At 36.8% G+C, this 14,171-nt stretch overlaps 1 protein-coding gene across 1 annotated transcript in view; it reads left to right on the top strand.

The window, feature by feature from the left end:
* Positions 1-14,154, top strand: part of LOC127429933 (immunoglobulin superfamily member 11-like) — a 141,470-nt gene extending 127,316 nt beyond the window's left edge. The window contains exons 4-7 of the mRNA XM_051679308.1: positions 3,975-4,130; positions 6,343-6,465; positions 9,226-9,373; positions 10,318-14,154. Of these exons, the coding sequence (XP_051535268.1) occupies positions 3,975-4,130; positions 6,343-6,465; positions 9,226-9,373; positions 10,318-10,798 (908 nt within the window). The 3' untranslated portion in view covers positions 10,799-14,154. The remainder of the gene's footprint in view (positions 1-3,974; positions 4,131-6,342; positions 6,466-9,225; positions 9,374-10,317) is intronic.
* Positions 14,155-14,171: the final 17 nt, after the last annotated feature.

Genomic DNA, 14,171 nt, shown 5'->3' on the forward strand with positions numbered 1-14,171 from the left:
TATTTATTTATTTAAGTACAGAAATTTCAAATCAGTTGATTGCAACATTTAAGACTAATAACAATTTGACAAGTGGATATAACAAGGGGATGTGAAACAGGTGAGGCAATTGTGTCATAATACTGTATACTGTATAAGGAGCATCCAAAAACAGCCTAGTCCTTCAAGAGCGAGGATCATTCGAGACTTGTCAATTTGCCAACAGATGCTTCTGCAAATAATCCAGCACTTTGAGAACAATGTTCTCCAAAGACTAATTGGAAGGATTTTGGGCATTTCACATTCTACAGTGCACAATATAGTTAAAAGATTCAAGGAATCTGGTATAATTTTGGTGTGTAAAGGGCAAGACGAAAAGCACTTATGAATGTGCGTGATCTCTGACCCCTCAGACATCACTGTCTTAAAAAACATCATTCATCTGTAATGGATATCATGAACATGGGCTTGGGATTACTTTAGTAAACCTTTAATCAACATCACTCGCCACTGCATCCACAGATGCAAGTTGAGGCTTTACTATGTAAAGGAGAAGCCATACATCAACACTGTCCAGAAGCGCTGCTGACTTCTCTGGACTCGGTCTCATCTTAGATGGAAAGTAGAACAGTGGAACTGTGTTTTTTGGTCTGAAGAGTCCACATTTAAAAAAGTTTTAGAAAAACACACTCGTCGTGTTATCTGGACCAAAGAGGAAAAGGACCATTCAAGTTGTCATCAGTGTCAGGTCCAAAAGCCAGTGTCTGTATGGGCCAGGGGTGTGTCAGTGCCCATGGCATGGGTAACTCGCACATCTGTGAGGGCACCATTAATGCAGATGGATATGTAAAAATTTTGGAGCAACATATACTGCCATCCAGCACCATCTTTTCCAGGGTTGTCCCGCAATTTCAGCAGGAAAACTACAAACCACATACTGCCTGAATTTTAAGTGCATGACTGTGTGAGCAGAGAGTGTGGGTGCTAGATTGGCCTGCCTGCAGTCCTGACCTGTGTCCAATTGAGAATGTGTGGTGCATTATGAAGCACACCATACGGCAACGAAGACCCTGTACAATTGTGCAGCTGAAGACCTGCATAATGGATGAATGGGGGAAAATTCCACTTTCTAAACTTTACAAACTTGTGTCTTCAGTGCCCAAATGCTTATTAAGTGTTATTAGAAGAAATGGTGATGTTTCACAGAGGTAAACATTCGACTGTCCCAACTTTTTTGAGCGTGTTGCAATCATCTGATTTGAAATTACTGTGCATAAAATAAAAAAATGAAATTCACTGGTTAAAACATCACATAATGTGTGGTTGTAGTGCTTTTAATATAGCAAAGGGTGAATATAATTTACAAATCAGTCCTTTTTGTTTTTAGCATTTTTCATACTGTCCCAACTTTTTGGGAATTGGGAAGGATGTGTGTGTGTGTGTGTGTGTGTGTGTGTGTATACACACACACACACACCGTTTTTACAGTGTTTCATTGTGTTAAATTGTCAAAGTTATTTATTTTTACTCATTTTGATTTTCAATACTTTGCACATTAAAATATGTTAAAAAAATTGCGGTGTCCATAATTACTGTAAAACATTAAATAAAAGCCATTTCTTTCTACTTTGTTTCTCAATACACTACACAAAAAATGAATTGTGTAAACCCGTGTGATCCATTAATAGCTACTAATACAAACCATTTAAATTATATGCTTTGGCTTGTCATTTATATAAGACAACCAAAGACTACTTTACACAACTTATCAGTATGTGGTTTCGTACAAAATTTAAAAGCATTAAAATGTATTCTTCAATTACATAAATGTACAGATGAGACAGGAACAAGAGTAGTAGTTTAGAAAATTGCATTTTTATTTTTAAAACAACACTTACTTAATCGTATATGCAACACTGTCTGATAAATTACCAAAATTACCAGCAGGTTTATTAGGGAAGAACAAACTAATGAACTGTGGGATACTTTCCCGAAGCAGTATTTGGGCTAGTGTGGATTTAGTGTGGGTTAAGTTCACTGAGCTTTGGCATGCTTCAGATATGAGACTTATGACACTGGCAGACTTACTTGGTGCCACGTACATGTGCACTTATGTAGGCAAGACTGCAAGTGTGGCTGTTGGGACAGGGCCATACTCTTTCCGAAGTATTCATAGTGTGCATATTATGCATATTTTCTGTATGCATGAAATACCTGGGTGACCTACTACATTTGCCAAAATGTTCAGTATACAACAGAGCACACTGTGTGGAATACTGTATCCTTTAACCCTTGTGCACTGTTCGGTCATTTTTGACCGAAATCAATTTAGTTTCTTTAATGAAAATTGTATACTTTATCTGAGTGGCTCGAGGCATGGTTACTTTCCTACATTTGTCATCTGAACACACACACACACAAAAACATTTGACTGGATTTGATGAGTTTAGGCAGCAAGACAAAAAAGTGACACTTGTGTTCACGGTCAAATATGACCGACCATAGGAAATGAATGGGCGAGACTATAACACAGAGCAATTTTGGGGGGGAATTTGTCAAATAAAATCAATAATTCTGCCAGAATGCAGAACACACGCAAATGATCGGGTGAGACCATAACCAATCCACAATGCAGAACACACACCAACACACACACACACACACACACACAAATTCGTCGTCTTACAATCAGAAATGAATTAGTGTATCTCTGCAGCCATCTACTGGTTATTTTTTTCATCACAAGCAATCTGCCCTCAGTACCACTTTCTCATTTTCTTCATGTTTCAGCTTATAGAAGTGTAGGTTTTTACTATAGTGAAATCAACATAAATATGCTTATTTGCATATGCAAATTCATGGTGTAATTTAGAAATAAAATCCCCCCAGAAATGACGAATTTTTGTGTTTTTACTTTATTGATGTTGTGAAAGAAGTGTTATTACATTTCTTTCATAAAAAAACACGTTTATTGTTTTCGGTCAAATTTGACCGCGAACAATACAAGTGTGAGTCTAAAACGAAGAGTGCACAAGGGTTAAAAGAATGTTCCGGGTTCAATACAAGTTAAGCTCAATCGGCAGCATTTGTGTCATAATATAAATTACCAGAAAAAATATTTACAAAATTTTGTACAAAAAATCGCAGTTACAGTGTGGCACTGTACATTAACATACACACTGTTTCAAAAGTATAGATAAAGCTGATCGTTTTCGAACTTTTTTATTACAGAAATTGAAACTAGACGTGTCAGTTGATTTAAAATAAATTACTGTGGTAAATTTTGTGATTCTCGAAGTTTACAGGACTGTAAGTTATTCAATAAAAACAACTTGTTGAAAGGAGTTGTTGAATTACACAATGAAATATGTTTGTTTGTTTATTTAGCTTTTTTATTAAATAAGATTATAAATATTACTTATTTTAAATAATTGTAAGTAATCTTTTAAGTAAAAAAAAAAATAAAAAAATTAGTGAGTATTTTTGTCTTATTTTCCAATAAAAAATATTGAAATATTCTTAAAACAAGAAAATCTGATATTTTGTCTTGTTTTCAGAAAAATCACATCACAAACATTTATGCTTATAACAAGAAAAAAAACTATTTGGCAATGAGCTAAGAATAAAAATTTTATTCAAAGCGAAAACATGTTTATTTTACTCACCCCATTGGCAAATGTTAGTGCATTTTGTTAGATTTTTCTGAAAACAAGACTTATTATCTTATGGCATCCTGCTTCTCAAGTGATTTTTTTTCTTGAGTTAAGGATGTTTAGATATTTTTCTTGGACAATAAGACAAAAATAATAGATTTTTTGTTGTGTGAGGCGTCGTTTGAGAACCACTATTTTAAAGTAGAGAATCAGACTCTTAGCAACTCTTATCGGAATCAGTTGTGAGTCTAATCTTTTATGCGCTTCACTTGAAGAGCTCCGTTTATGTGGTGTGCTAAGTTGCTGCCTATGACGAGCATATTCTCTTTCTCTACCCTGCAGTTCCTCCGTCCATACCGTCCTGTCGTATTCAGGGTGCTTTGGATGTGGGCAGTGATGTGATGCTCTTGTGTGGGTCAGACGAGGGAATCCCTACGCCCACCTACTCCTGGGAAAAACTGGAGTCAGTGCCCAAACTGCCCCACAATGCCATGCAAGGTACAAAACCCCTGCCCATGGGAATTTCGTTTTGCCCCACATTCTCTGGTAAATCTGCTGCTTTTGACTCATGGTGTGGCATGATCTCTGCCCACCCCGGTCCACCATGTGTGTGTGTGTGTGTGTGTATGCGTGGGTGATATGTAAAAACTTTTTTAGTGATAATTGCCTTAGAAAATATCGCAATACTACATCGTCAACTCCCCTGCCGAGGGTCGGTGAATTTTTTTGTTTTATTGATTTTGGATTAAAAAGTGTATTCATTTATTGAAACATGAAAAACATAAACAATAGACATTTCTAAATTCAAATCGCACTTTTTACATGCGCTTGTTGCAAATGACAGGCTCGTGCTGCACACCTCTGAACAAACAGCGAATCAGATACGAGCATTGACGGCTTTTCGTTTGTCTGTTCTTAAAAATATAATAAAGTGCGTTTCTTCAAGCGCATGTCTTTGTAACTATGTCGTGTGTCACTCCGAGACGTCTTACAGGTCACCCGCCTGTTACGGGTAGATGAGCAAAATTACCCGCACGTGAAATACATTCGGACGAGGAGCTTGCGAACTGGATTCAGCCTCGTCACATTTGGCGGGTGGCGGGTGCTGACTTCCCAGATCCATGGTTTTGCCATTTCCCGATATTGTCGATCATCATCTGTTTGCAATCGGCATCAGGATCTTTGTAAGACATCATCGATATCAGATTACATCATCATATCGCCCAGTCCAAGTGTGTGTGTGTGTGTGTGTGGTGAGGTGGTTTATCTGCTCTCTCCAAACGTGACGGCACTCTGTGCCTCTGTGGATCAACACTGCTTTAAAATAAAGCTGCAGGATCAGACATTTAAACCTGCTTTCAGATTTCAAGAGGTTTCCTTGAAGTCCTTTTGTTTTAAATATTGCTGATGTTATTGTGCATGATTCATCAGTGAGCGCATTTACATGGTAACTACCATAAATCTGCTTATTCAAAAAATCGGACAACGCAAGAAAACCGTTTCCATGAGACTTTTTTTTTTTATGTTTATGACCTTACGCCGATATAACAAGGAACGCTGTTTAAGCATAATCAGTGTAAGATCATACATGTAATCATGCTCATTGCATTGTCAGAACGTTCTCTGAAGAACTTTTCTGCACTCGAAAAAATATTTTAGCTGTAAGATTTATGCATTTCAATTTAATTTAATATTCCATTAAATTGAGTAATGTTTAACAAATTTAAACTAATAAAACGTAAAATATTTAGGGTTTTTTTCATAATTATTTTATTTAAAGTACTCAGTTCAATTTGATGGATTATTGTTATGAAACTGAAATGCATAAATCTTGAAAATAGGCTAAAATATTTATTTGAGTACAAAAAGCGCTAAATAAATGAATGAAATTTCTCTTCAGATTTATACATCTGACATCTAACATAATAGTGCACAAAAAATACATGTTTTGTCAACATACATTTATACATTTATTAATATTTCCCAGACATTTTTTTAATTTCTTTTGGCTTTAGTACAATGACAATATACAAACCAAGTATTTAATGTAGCATTTTTGCTAATTATTTAATTGAACTGTCATCTTAATAAAATCATGCTTTTTATAATTCTCACACATTATAAATGGTATTTATAAATGAAAATATATAGTTGTATATTTCAGGAATATTTTTGCCATTAGTGAATTTGCACCATTAATCATCAAACAGACAAAACTAATTCTTGAAATGCTGTTTTAATCAATACAGAACATTAATGTCTCAAACTAGACAAAGTAGTTTAACCAGATCAGAACAAAATTACAGCTGTACTGCCATCAAGAGGTTATTTATGTTACTGCAAATTATTTATTATTTTTCTTATTTTGTCATTTATTTCATTTGTATTAAAATCTAAAGTCTGTGTTGTGTTATTGAGTGTTTTTACATCGATCATACAATGTTTATGTTCAAAACTGCATCCTTTTATTGGGGAAGGTCTTATATGAACCTGATGAACACATTTTCATGTAAAGTATGGAGAGAGAAAAAAAGGTTGCATTGTAAAAGTTGATTTGTATGTAAGCCCATTATGATAACGGGTTGTTTTGTGGTAGTTATAAGTGTTTTGTTGTTGTGCATGTAAACACACTCATTGATTAGAACATTACTGAGGTGCTGTCAATCAAATGTTTGTGATAACTCAGCGTTGTCTCCTGTTTTGTGTTCAGATCAGATGCAGGGTACAGTGACACTGAGGAACATCAGCACCAGCACGTCTGGACTGTATCAGTGCACCGCGTCAAACACCATCGGAAAGAGCACTTGCCTACTAAACCTGCAGGTCGTAGCACGTAAGTCTGGAGACAACAGAGTAGTTCACCAAATAATGAAAATTCTGTCATCGTTTACTCACCCTAATGTTGCTTAAAAACCCGTATGACTATCATTCTTCTATGGAACACAAAAGGAGATGTTTTTCAAAATGTCCAAGCTGCTCTTTTCCATACCATAAAACAGGATTCCTGCGGATCCTTAAAAAGTCTTAAATTTAGTTTTCCTTAAATATCTTAAATGATACAACAAAAGTCTTAAATATCGTTTAATCAGGTCTTATATTTGTGAGCGGAAAGACAGGAATCGTGATATGACCTAATATGATTATCAAACTTCAAAAGAATATGATTTATTATACGTATAAATGCATGCACTGCGTCATTCAGAGAGCAAATGCGGCAGTTTGTGAGTGTTTCCCGCTGTTGCGGAGCAGTTCGTAATCTTTAGGACATTTCGTAAATTTATGACAAGCGATCACTAAAGATCAGCTGTTGATGATGATGATGTAGTGTTGATGAAATATGACAGTGTTTACTTTTAATTGTTTATATTGTAAAATGTTGTAGGTTATTGTAGGAGTGCACATTTTATATCCCTTATCTGTTTGAATGAGCAGCTGGAAACAGTGAAGTGCAAACATTTCAAAATAAGAGTCCCCGATGTATTTCAGTGTTTAAAGTTAAAAGTTCTGCGCTATGAATATATATATATTTTTTCTGGTTATTTGTATTTTGGTTGCACCATAATCTGCATCTGAAATTTAATTTAATTTGGACTATTTTAGCCTCTGTCTGGCCCTCCGCATCATTTATCGGTCGACCTCTAATTTGTATTTATAAATTTTTTTGGTATGGGGATACGGTATTCATTTTATTTGTTTGGTCTTGAAAAAGGCCTTAAAAAGTCTTACATTTGATTTTTTTTGGGGGGGGGGGGGGGTTTCCCCTTTTTCTCCCAATTTGGAATGCCCAATTCCCAATGCGCTCTAAGTCCTCGTGGTCGCATAGTGATTTGCCTCAGTCCGGGTGGCGGAGGACGAATCTCAGTTGCCTCCGCATCTGAGACAGTCAACCCGCGCATCTCATCATGTGGCTTGTTGAGCACGTTGCCACGGAGACATAGCGCGTGTGGAGACTTCATGCCATCCATCGCGGCATCCGTGCTCAATTCACCATGCACCCCACCGAGAACAAACCACATTATAGCGACCACGAGGAGGTTACCCCATGTGACTCTACCCTCCCTAGCAACCAGGCCAATTTGGTTGCTTAGGAGACCTGGCTGGAGTCACTCAGCACGCCCTGGGATTTGAACTAGCGAACTAGCGAACTCCAGGGGTGGTAGCCAGCGTCTTTACCACTGAGCTACCCAGGCCCCTACATTTGATTTTAAAAACTCTGCAGCAACCCTGTAAAAGTAGTCCATACAACTAGTGTGCTATACTCTATTGATGTCATGTTCGATGACAAATGTCAAACCTGTCAAAAAAAATGAAGCTTTTTGAAGTTTTGTTCGGCTGAAAACCATGTGATAGTGATTACTTCGGCATCTGATTCAAAAGAAGTGCACATATGAAGCCCACATTAGCTTTGCCTATAAATACTATTTAAATTAATATGAATTTTAGGGATGCAACGATATGAACCTTTTAACAAATTATTGGCCGATACCTATATTTTTCCACTTGTCATCAGATTACTGTTTTGCTTAGGAATTATGCTTTATAAAAGTGCAAAGAGGTACAAAAGCTAAATAAGATAAAATATAAAAAATATAGCATGAAGATTTATGTGGTGGGGGGGAAGGTTATTTTGTACTTCCCAAGTACAATATTATGATAGCACATTGTAAATTCATATTATTTGACATGCTTTTCTTTTTTAAATTTAATGTATTTATTTATTTATTCACTCTCTTTTATTATAGTTTATACCATGTTGCTTTATTTATTATAACGTTGCTGTATATATTAGAAGGTTTATTATTGTTAGTAGTTTATTTTTATTTGTCTATTCTATTTTGTATTGCTGTTAGTGTAAGTCTTTGTTTCGTCCAAAATGCACAAATTATATTTTTATATTAAATATACAGTGAATTAAATATATTTATACCGTATATATTATAAGTATATTAAATTCCATTCCATTCAATTATTTTGGTTGGGTTAACTTTGTAATACCCACAGAAAAATGATTTTAAACTTGCTTTATAAACTATGCAATGCAATAAATTTACGTAAACATTTCTTTTTTCATGTCAGTGTTTTCACGATTATGACCGATATGCTAATGGCTGGTAAGTCATTGATCGGTAAATATCGGTAGCAGATAAATTGGCGTATTCCTAATGAACATATCTTACTTTCATGATAATATAGAGGAACATATTAAAAGCTTTAAAAGTTCTGTTGCTTCAAAATTAAATAACATGCAAAGGACCCACTGAAAAAAACACATAAAAACATTGCCGTATCTTGACTTCATATTTTTGACCAACCTTTGGCAGTACAGTGAATCATGTAGAAAAGTTTCAAGTATTGAACCCAATTTCAGTGCATTTGTATTAAAAGTCTCATTGCTTCATTTCATGTCTTCTGAAGTCATATGATAGCTTTGTGTGAGGAACAGACTCTAATTAAATATTATTCCCCTCTTGTCTTCTCAGATCTCATTTACCCTCCTTTATTTCAAACCTGGCATGTTGATGAATTTATATTTTTGTGTGAACTGTGCATCTCTTCATTGTTGATCTCTCTGTCGTTCTTTTCTCATTTTCAGCTCAGCCTCAGAGTGTCGGTCTGATCGCCGGCACGATCATCACTGGTATTCTAGCGCTGGTTATCTGCTCTCTGCTGGTGGTGGTGACGTTCTTCTACTGGAGAAACAAGAACAAATACGATGAAGATGAAATTCCCAACGAGATCAGGTGATGATCATCGAAGTGAACTCTACTTGATTGTACTTCAGTTTCAGGCACTTTCATTTCCCAAACAAATTTCACTTTTTTTTATTTTAGTTATATGAACGTCTCATTAAAACTGATTTGGAAACTTCATCATTTATTTCTGGTACTTTACAAATGTCTTTTATTTGACTGTTTTAGCATTTAGACCCAGACTTCCAATATTAAACTATGAAAATCCATTATAAAAGTACACATTATTACATGTTTATAACTATGATCATCTAATCGAAGAGTGAAATAAAAACCATTTCAATATGATTTATATCAATTGTTCAAAATGTACGGCTGTCCCACAGTTATGGCGTCATTTCCACAACGCCAAACAATTTTTCCCCAAATTAAGTTTTCTCAAAAGTTAGTGTACTTGTTAACCAAGTGGACAAAAGTGTCAGTGAAGAGATGAAATATGAGACAAAACAAAGACAAATCAAGGGAAATATCACTTTTTTTTATTGCCCGTCATTTCCAACGTAATTTTGCCAAATTATGCAAAATAAGTGTGAAAATTTTATTCAATTGTGTGTATTTAGGATATATAAAATGTTAGTTATGAAATTAGCCATAGAAAGACAAAAAAGTCAGGTATTTTATTTGAAAAGAAACATAAAAAATGTCATTTCCGTCAGCATCATTTCCAGCACAGAATTCTATTAATTCGGAATTTGAGATGTGCTGGAAATGACATCAATCTCATGTGATACATGTGCACACACTGTTGGACATTGTTAGCAAACAAATAAAATAAACTAGTGAGAGTGTGAAAAATGTTTGGTTCGAGACTTTACTTTTTAGAAGTCTACAGAGCTAGAAGTGCCCAAAGTTGAAGAAATGCATATATATATATATATATATATGTGTGTATGCTATAAAATCTTAATTTTCATTTCCTGTCCCGCTTTTCAAAGGGAGGACGATCTTCCTCCGAAGAGATCTTCATCAGTGAAGGCCTTCCACGCCGACGCCTCCTCTTCAGAGAACGACACGCTGACGTCCACCAACACCTACAACAGCCATTACTGGCACAACCCCAAACCCAACTACGACACCAACTCCTACACACGATATAACGGCGACACCCGGCAGACCTTTACAGGTGGATCCAACAGCGCAGGAAACGCCCCCTCACGCCCCGCCTACACCAACGGCAGCCACACTCTGCCCCCGCCCAAAACTCTGGTGGTCACTACCAACTCCGCCCCCTCCCCGCCCGTTATGGCACGGAGTAACGGCTCGTTGAGCCTGCGCCCGACCATCGCCACGACAGCGGCAGTGACGCACGGGCAACAACACACGCACTCATACGCCGTGAGCCAAGCCACGCTAGAGCGCATGGGCGCCGTGCCCGTCATGGTGCCCGCCCAGAGCAGAGCGGGCTCGCTCGTCTGATAGAAGCAAACACGCATGGACGAAATAAAACTGTTTTATAATCGAGTTCAGCTGATGCCAACTAAAACTGGTCCACACCACCGTTAACGTCCCTTTTGCGCCCTTTTTTTTATATTGCCTGTTTGCTTGTTCGTTTCTTTGTTTCGTTTTTTTAAGGCTTGCCAGTAAACTGGGTTTGTTGCAGGCAGAAAAGGGCCCTCAGGAGACAAATTAATAAAAAATAAAAAAACGTTTTTTTATTGTTTAAAAAAACATGTTTCTCACTACTGCAAAAAAAAAAAAAAAAAAAAAAATTGTAGTATTTTGGTCTTGTTTTACAGTAAAAATATCTAAACGTTCTTAAAACGAGATTTTAATCAAGAAGCAAAATTGTGCAAGAAATTAGACTTTTTTTCACAGAATTTTTCTTAATATATCTTAAAGGAATATTCTGTGCTCAATACAAGTCAAGCTCAATCGAAAGCATATGTGGCATAATGTTGATTACCAGAAACATTTATTTTGATTACTTTTTAATCTGGGTTACAGTGAGGCAATTACAATGGAAGTGAATGGGGCAACCTAGGGTCTGTCCCAAAACTTAGTGAGCTTCCTTGCTGTCTCCTGCCTACACAGGCAGTCTTCTATGGCAGCTTCCTTGCTGAAATGATGCCTCATAAGAGAGCTTTTTGGAACAGCTCCGTACATCATTCAAATAGCGCTCCTCACGCGTAGCACACGGGACACTCGACTCGCAGCTGGTTTCGATACAGGTGATGCAAGAGAAAGGACACAATCCTTTAATGAGCATAAATACGCACAGAACACATTTTGGGTAAATTATGATTTGTGTCATGTTAAACTGCTATTTATCGATACTTTTCAGTATTGAATGGACTAAATTCCTCTCGCTTCATCCGCCGTCTTAGATTTATTTTTCCACCAAGCTCATCACAGTGCATTCTGAGATCATAAGGATACATATGATGGTACCGTAGGTTAGAAACAAAACGAGATATCCTAAGAGGCAGCGTAATTAAGATACCAACCTATAGGAATGGCCTTCGCATCGGGAGCACGCCTGTGATGTCTTAAAATGCTGCCTCCGAAGGAAGCTCACTAGGTTTTAGAACAGACCCCTGGACTTTTATGTGCCACGTTCTATGTTTTGTCGCAGTTTCCTGGTGAATTGAACACTAGAGGCATTACAACAACTGTGTGTTTTATTCACTGTCACACAAATCACAAGTACAATGGCTGATTATGTCTTTATAAACACGTATTTGTCGCTCAGTTTCTCACATACTACAGTGTTATGATATCAGAACACTTTTACTATAACACATTTGAAAAATGACACATTTTAACGCTTGTATTACAGACGAAACCTACATTTACACACTTATTCCAATGTGATTAACTTGGATGCTAGCTCACCTTATTCACCTTAAAAACCTTGTCGGATTATGACACCATTTCACTCGCTTTTGGCGCCCCCCGTTGGACATTTCACTGGAAAACTGCAGCCAAATGTGTAATAAGGCATGGAATTTTGTTTTGCAAAAATGTTGCCATGGTAACGTAATGAACATGCGATCAGGCTGCAGTGGGGCCAATGTGTAAACATTAAAATACTCACGGTTTCAAAAGTATAGACACAAGTTGTAAACAATATTTGTATTAAAATTATTTTAGTGTGATAAAATCACTTTCTGACCATTTCTGTGGAAAGTTACAATATTACAACTTCATTGCCATGACGACGTGATGCTGGTACACCCTAAAACAACCGTAAAAAGCGTTTACAGCTCAAAGTTTTAACAGAAGAATTCATGTAAGTGCTTTTATAAAATTATAAGCTTCACATTTCTGCCTTTAAACCCTCCAAAAATTGGCCCCATTGACTTCCATTGTAAGTGCCTCACTGTAACATCCAAGAAAAGAAGGGACGAGTCAAAATTGTTTTTTTGGTAATCAACATTATGCCATAAACACGGTCAATTGAGCTGAACTTGTTTTTCAATATCTTTGATAAGATATTGTTTTTCCAAGTACATGTATCTTGTTTTAAGGATGTTTAGATGCTGGAAAAACAGCAAAAAATACTGTTTAAGAGAATCAGTTTTTGCAGTAAAACACTGAATCCCATCTCCTCACATCCCACTGAAAATATCTGAATGTGCATGATGCTTCATTTCATTATCTCAACATGGCTTTCTTTCTTTTTTTTATTTTCTCCCATTTTTCTCCCCAATTTGGAATGCCCAATTCCCAATGCGCTCTAAGTCCTCGTGGTGGCGTAGTGACTCACCTCAATCTGGGTGGCGGAGGACGAATCTCAGTTGCCTCCGTGTCTGAGACCGTCAATCCGCGCATCTTATCACGTGGCTTGTTGAGCGCGTTACCATGGAGATGTAGCGTGTGTGGAGGCTTCACACTATTCTCCACGGCATCCACGCTCAACTCACCACACGCCCCGCCGAGAGCGAGAACCACATTATAGCGACCACGAGGAGGTTACCCCATGTGACTCTACCCTCCCTAGCAACCGGGCCAATTTGGTTGCTTAGGAGACCTGGCTGGAGTCACTCAACACACCCTGGATTCAAACTCACGACTCCAGGTGTGATAGTCAGCATCAATACTCGCTGAGATACCCTCAACATGGCTTTCTTACTTCAATGTTTACTGCTTTGCACCACTGGATTCAAAGAGGAAAGGTGTAACTGAAAGCAAGCTTTATTCACCCTCTCTCTGATCAAATACGGTTGCAGTACTTGAGTGGAAAAGTGATGTGACCTTTGATGTCAGACTTATAAAGTCGAGAGGACGTGTTTGACAATATTACTAACGCAGGACAAGACTGAAAACTTCTTTTAAGAAATGTTATTTGCACTGAAGCCAATGCCGTCCTCATATCTGTTTTATTTCAAGTACGTTTTACATAGATCTGTCTTAACAATCCCAATTCAACACTACTGACAGTATAGCCGTAGTCTACCTCTAAAAAACATTACAGATAAAATAGATCTCGTATCTGATGAACAGCGTAGGTCTTATATGGACAGAATCAGAGAAACTGTGGAGTATTAAATTGAGTTTGATTACAGGAAATCTACTTCAATTGGGTGCTACTTTCAAACAGGTAGATGCATATTGTACTGTATGTTATATGAAAGAATAATGGGGGGGAAATAAATAAGATATGAAGACATTAACATTCTTTATTCATTTGTTTATTTGTCGCTTTATTTGATTGTTGTTGTTTTTTTAAATATTGTAAATAATGTAACTACTTGTAGAATAGAATATGAATTAAAACATTCTTTTGCCCAAATCTCACTTGTTTGTTTGTTTGTTTGTTTACATTTTAAATTCTCATTTTCAGCTTGCT

This window comes from Myxocyprinus asiaticus, chromosome 39, assembly GCF_019703515.2.
Source record: "Myxocyprinus asiaticus isolate MX2 ecotype Aquarium Trade chromosome 39, UBuf_Myxa_2, whole genome shotgun sequence".
Lineage (NCBI taxonomy): Eukaryota > Metazoa > Chordata > Actinopteri > Cypriniformes > Catostomidae > Myxocyprinus > Myxocyprinus asiaticus.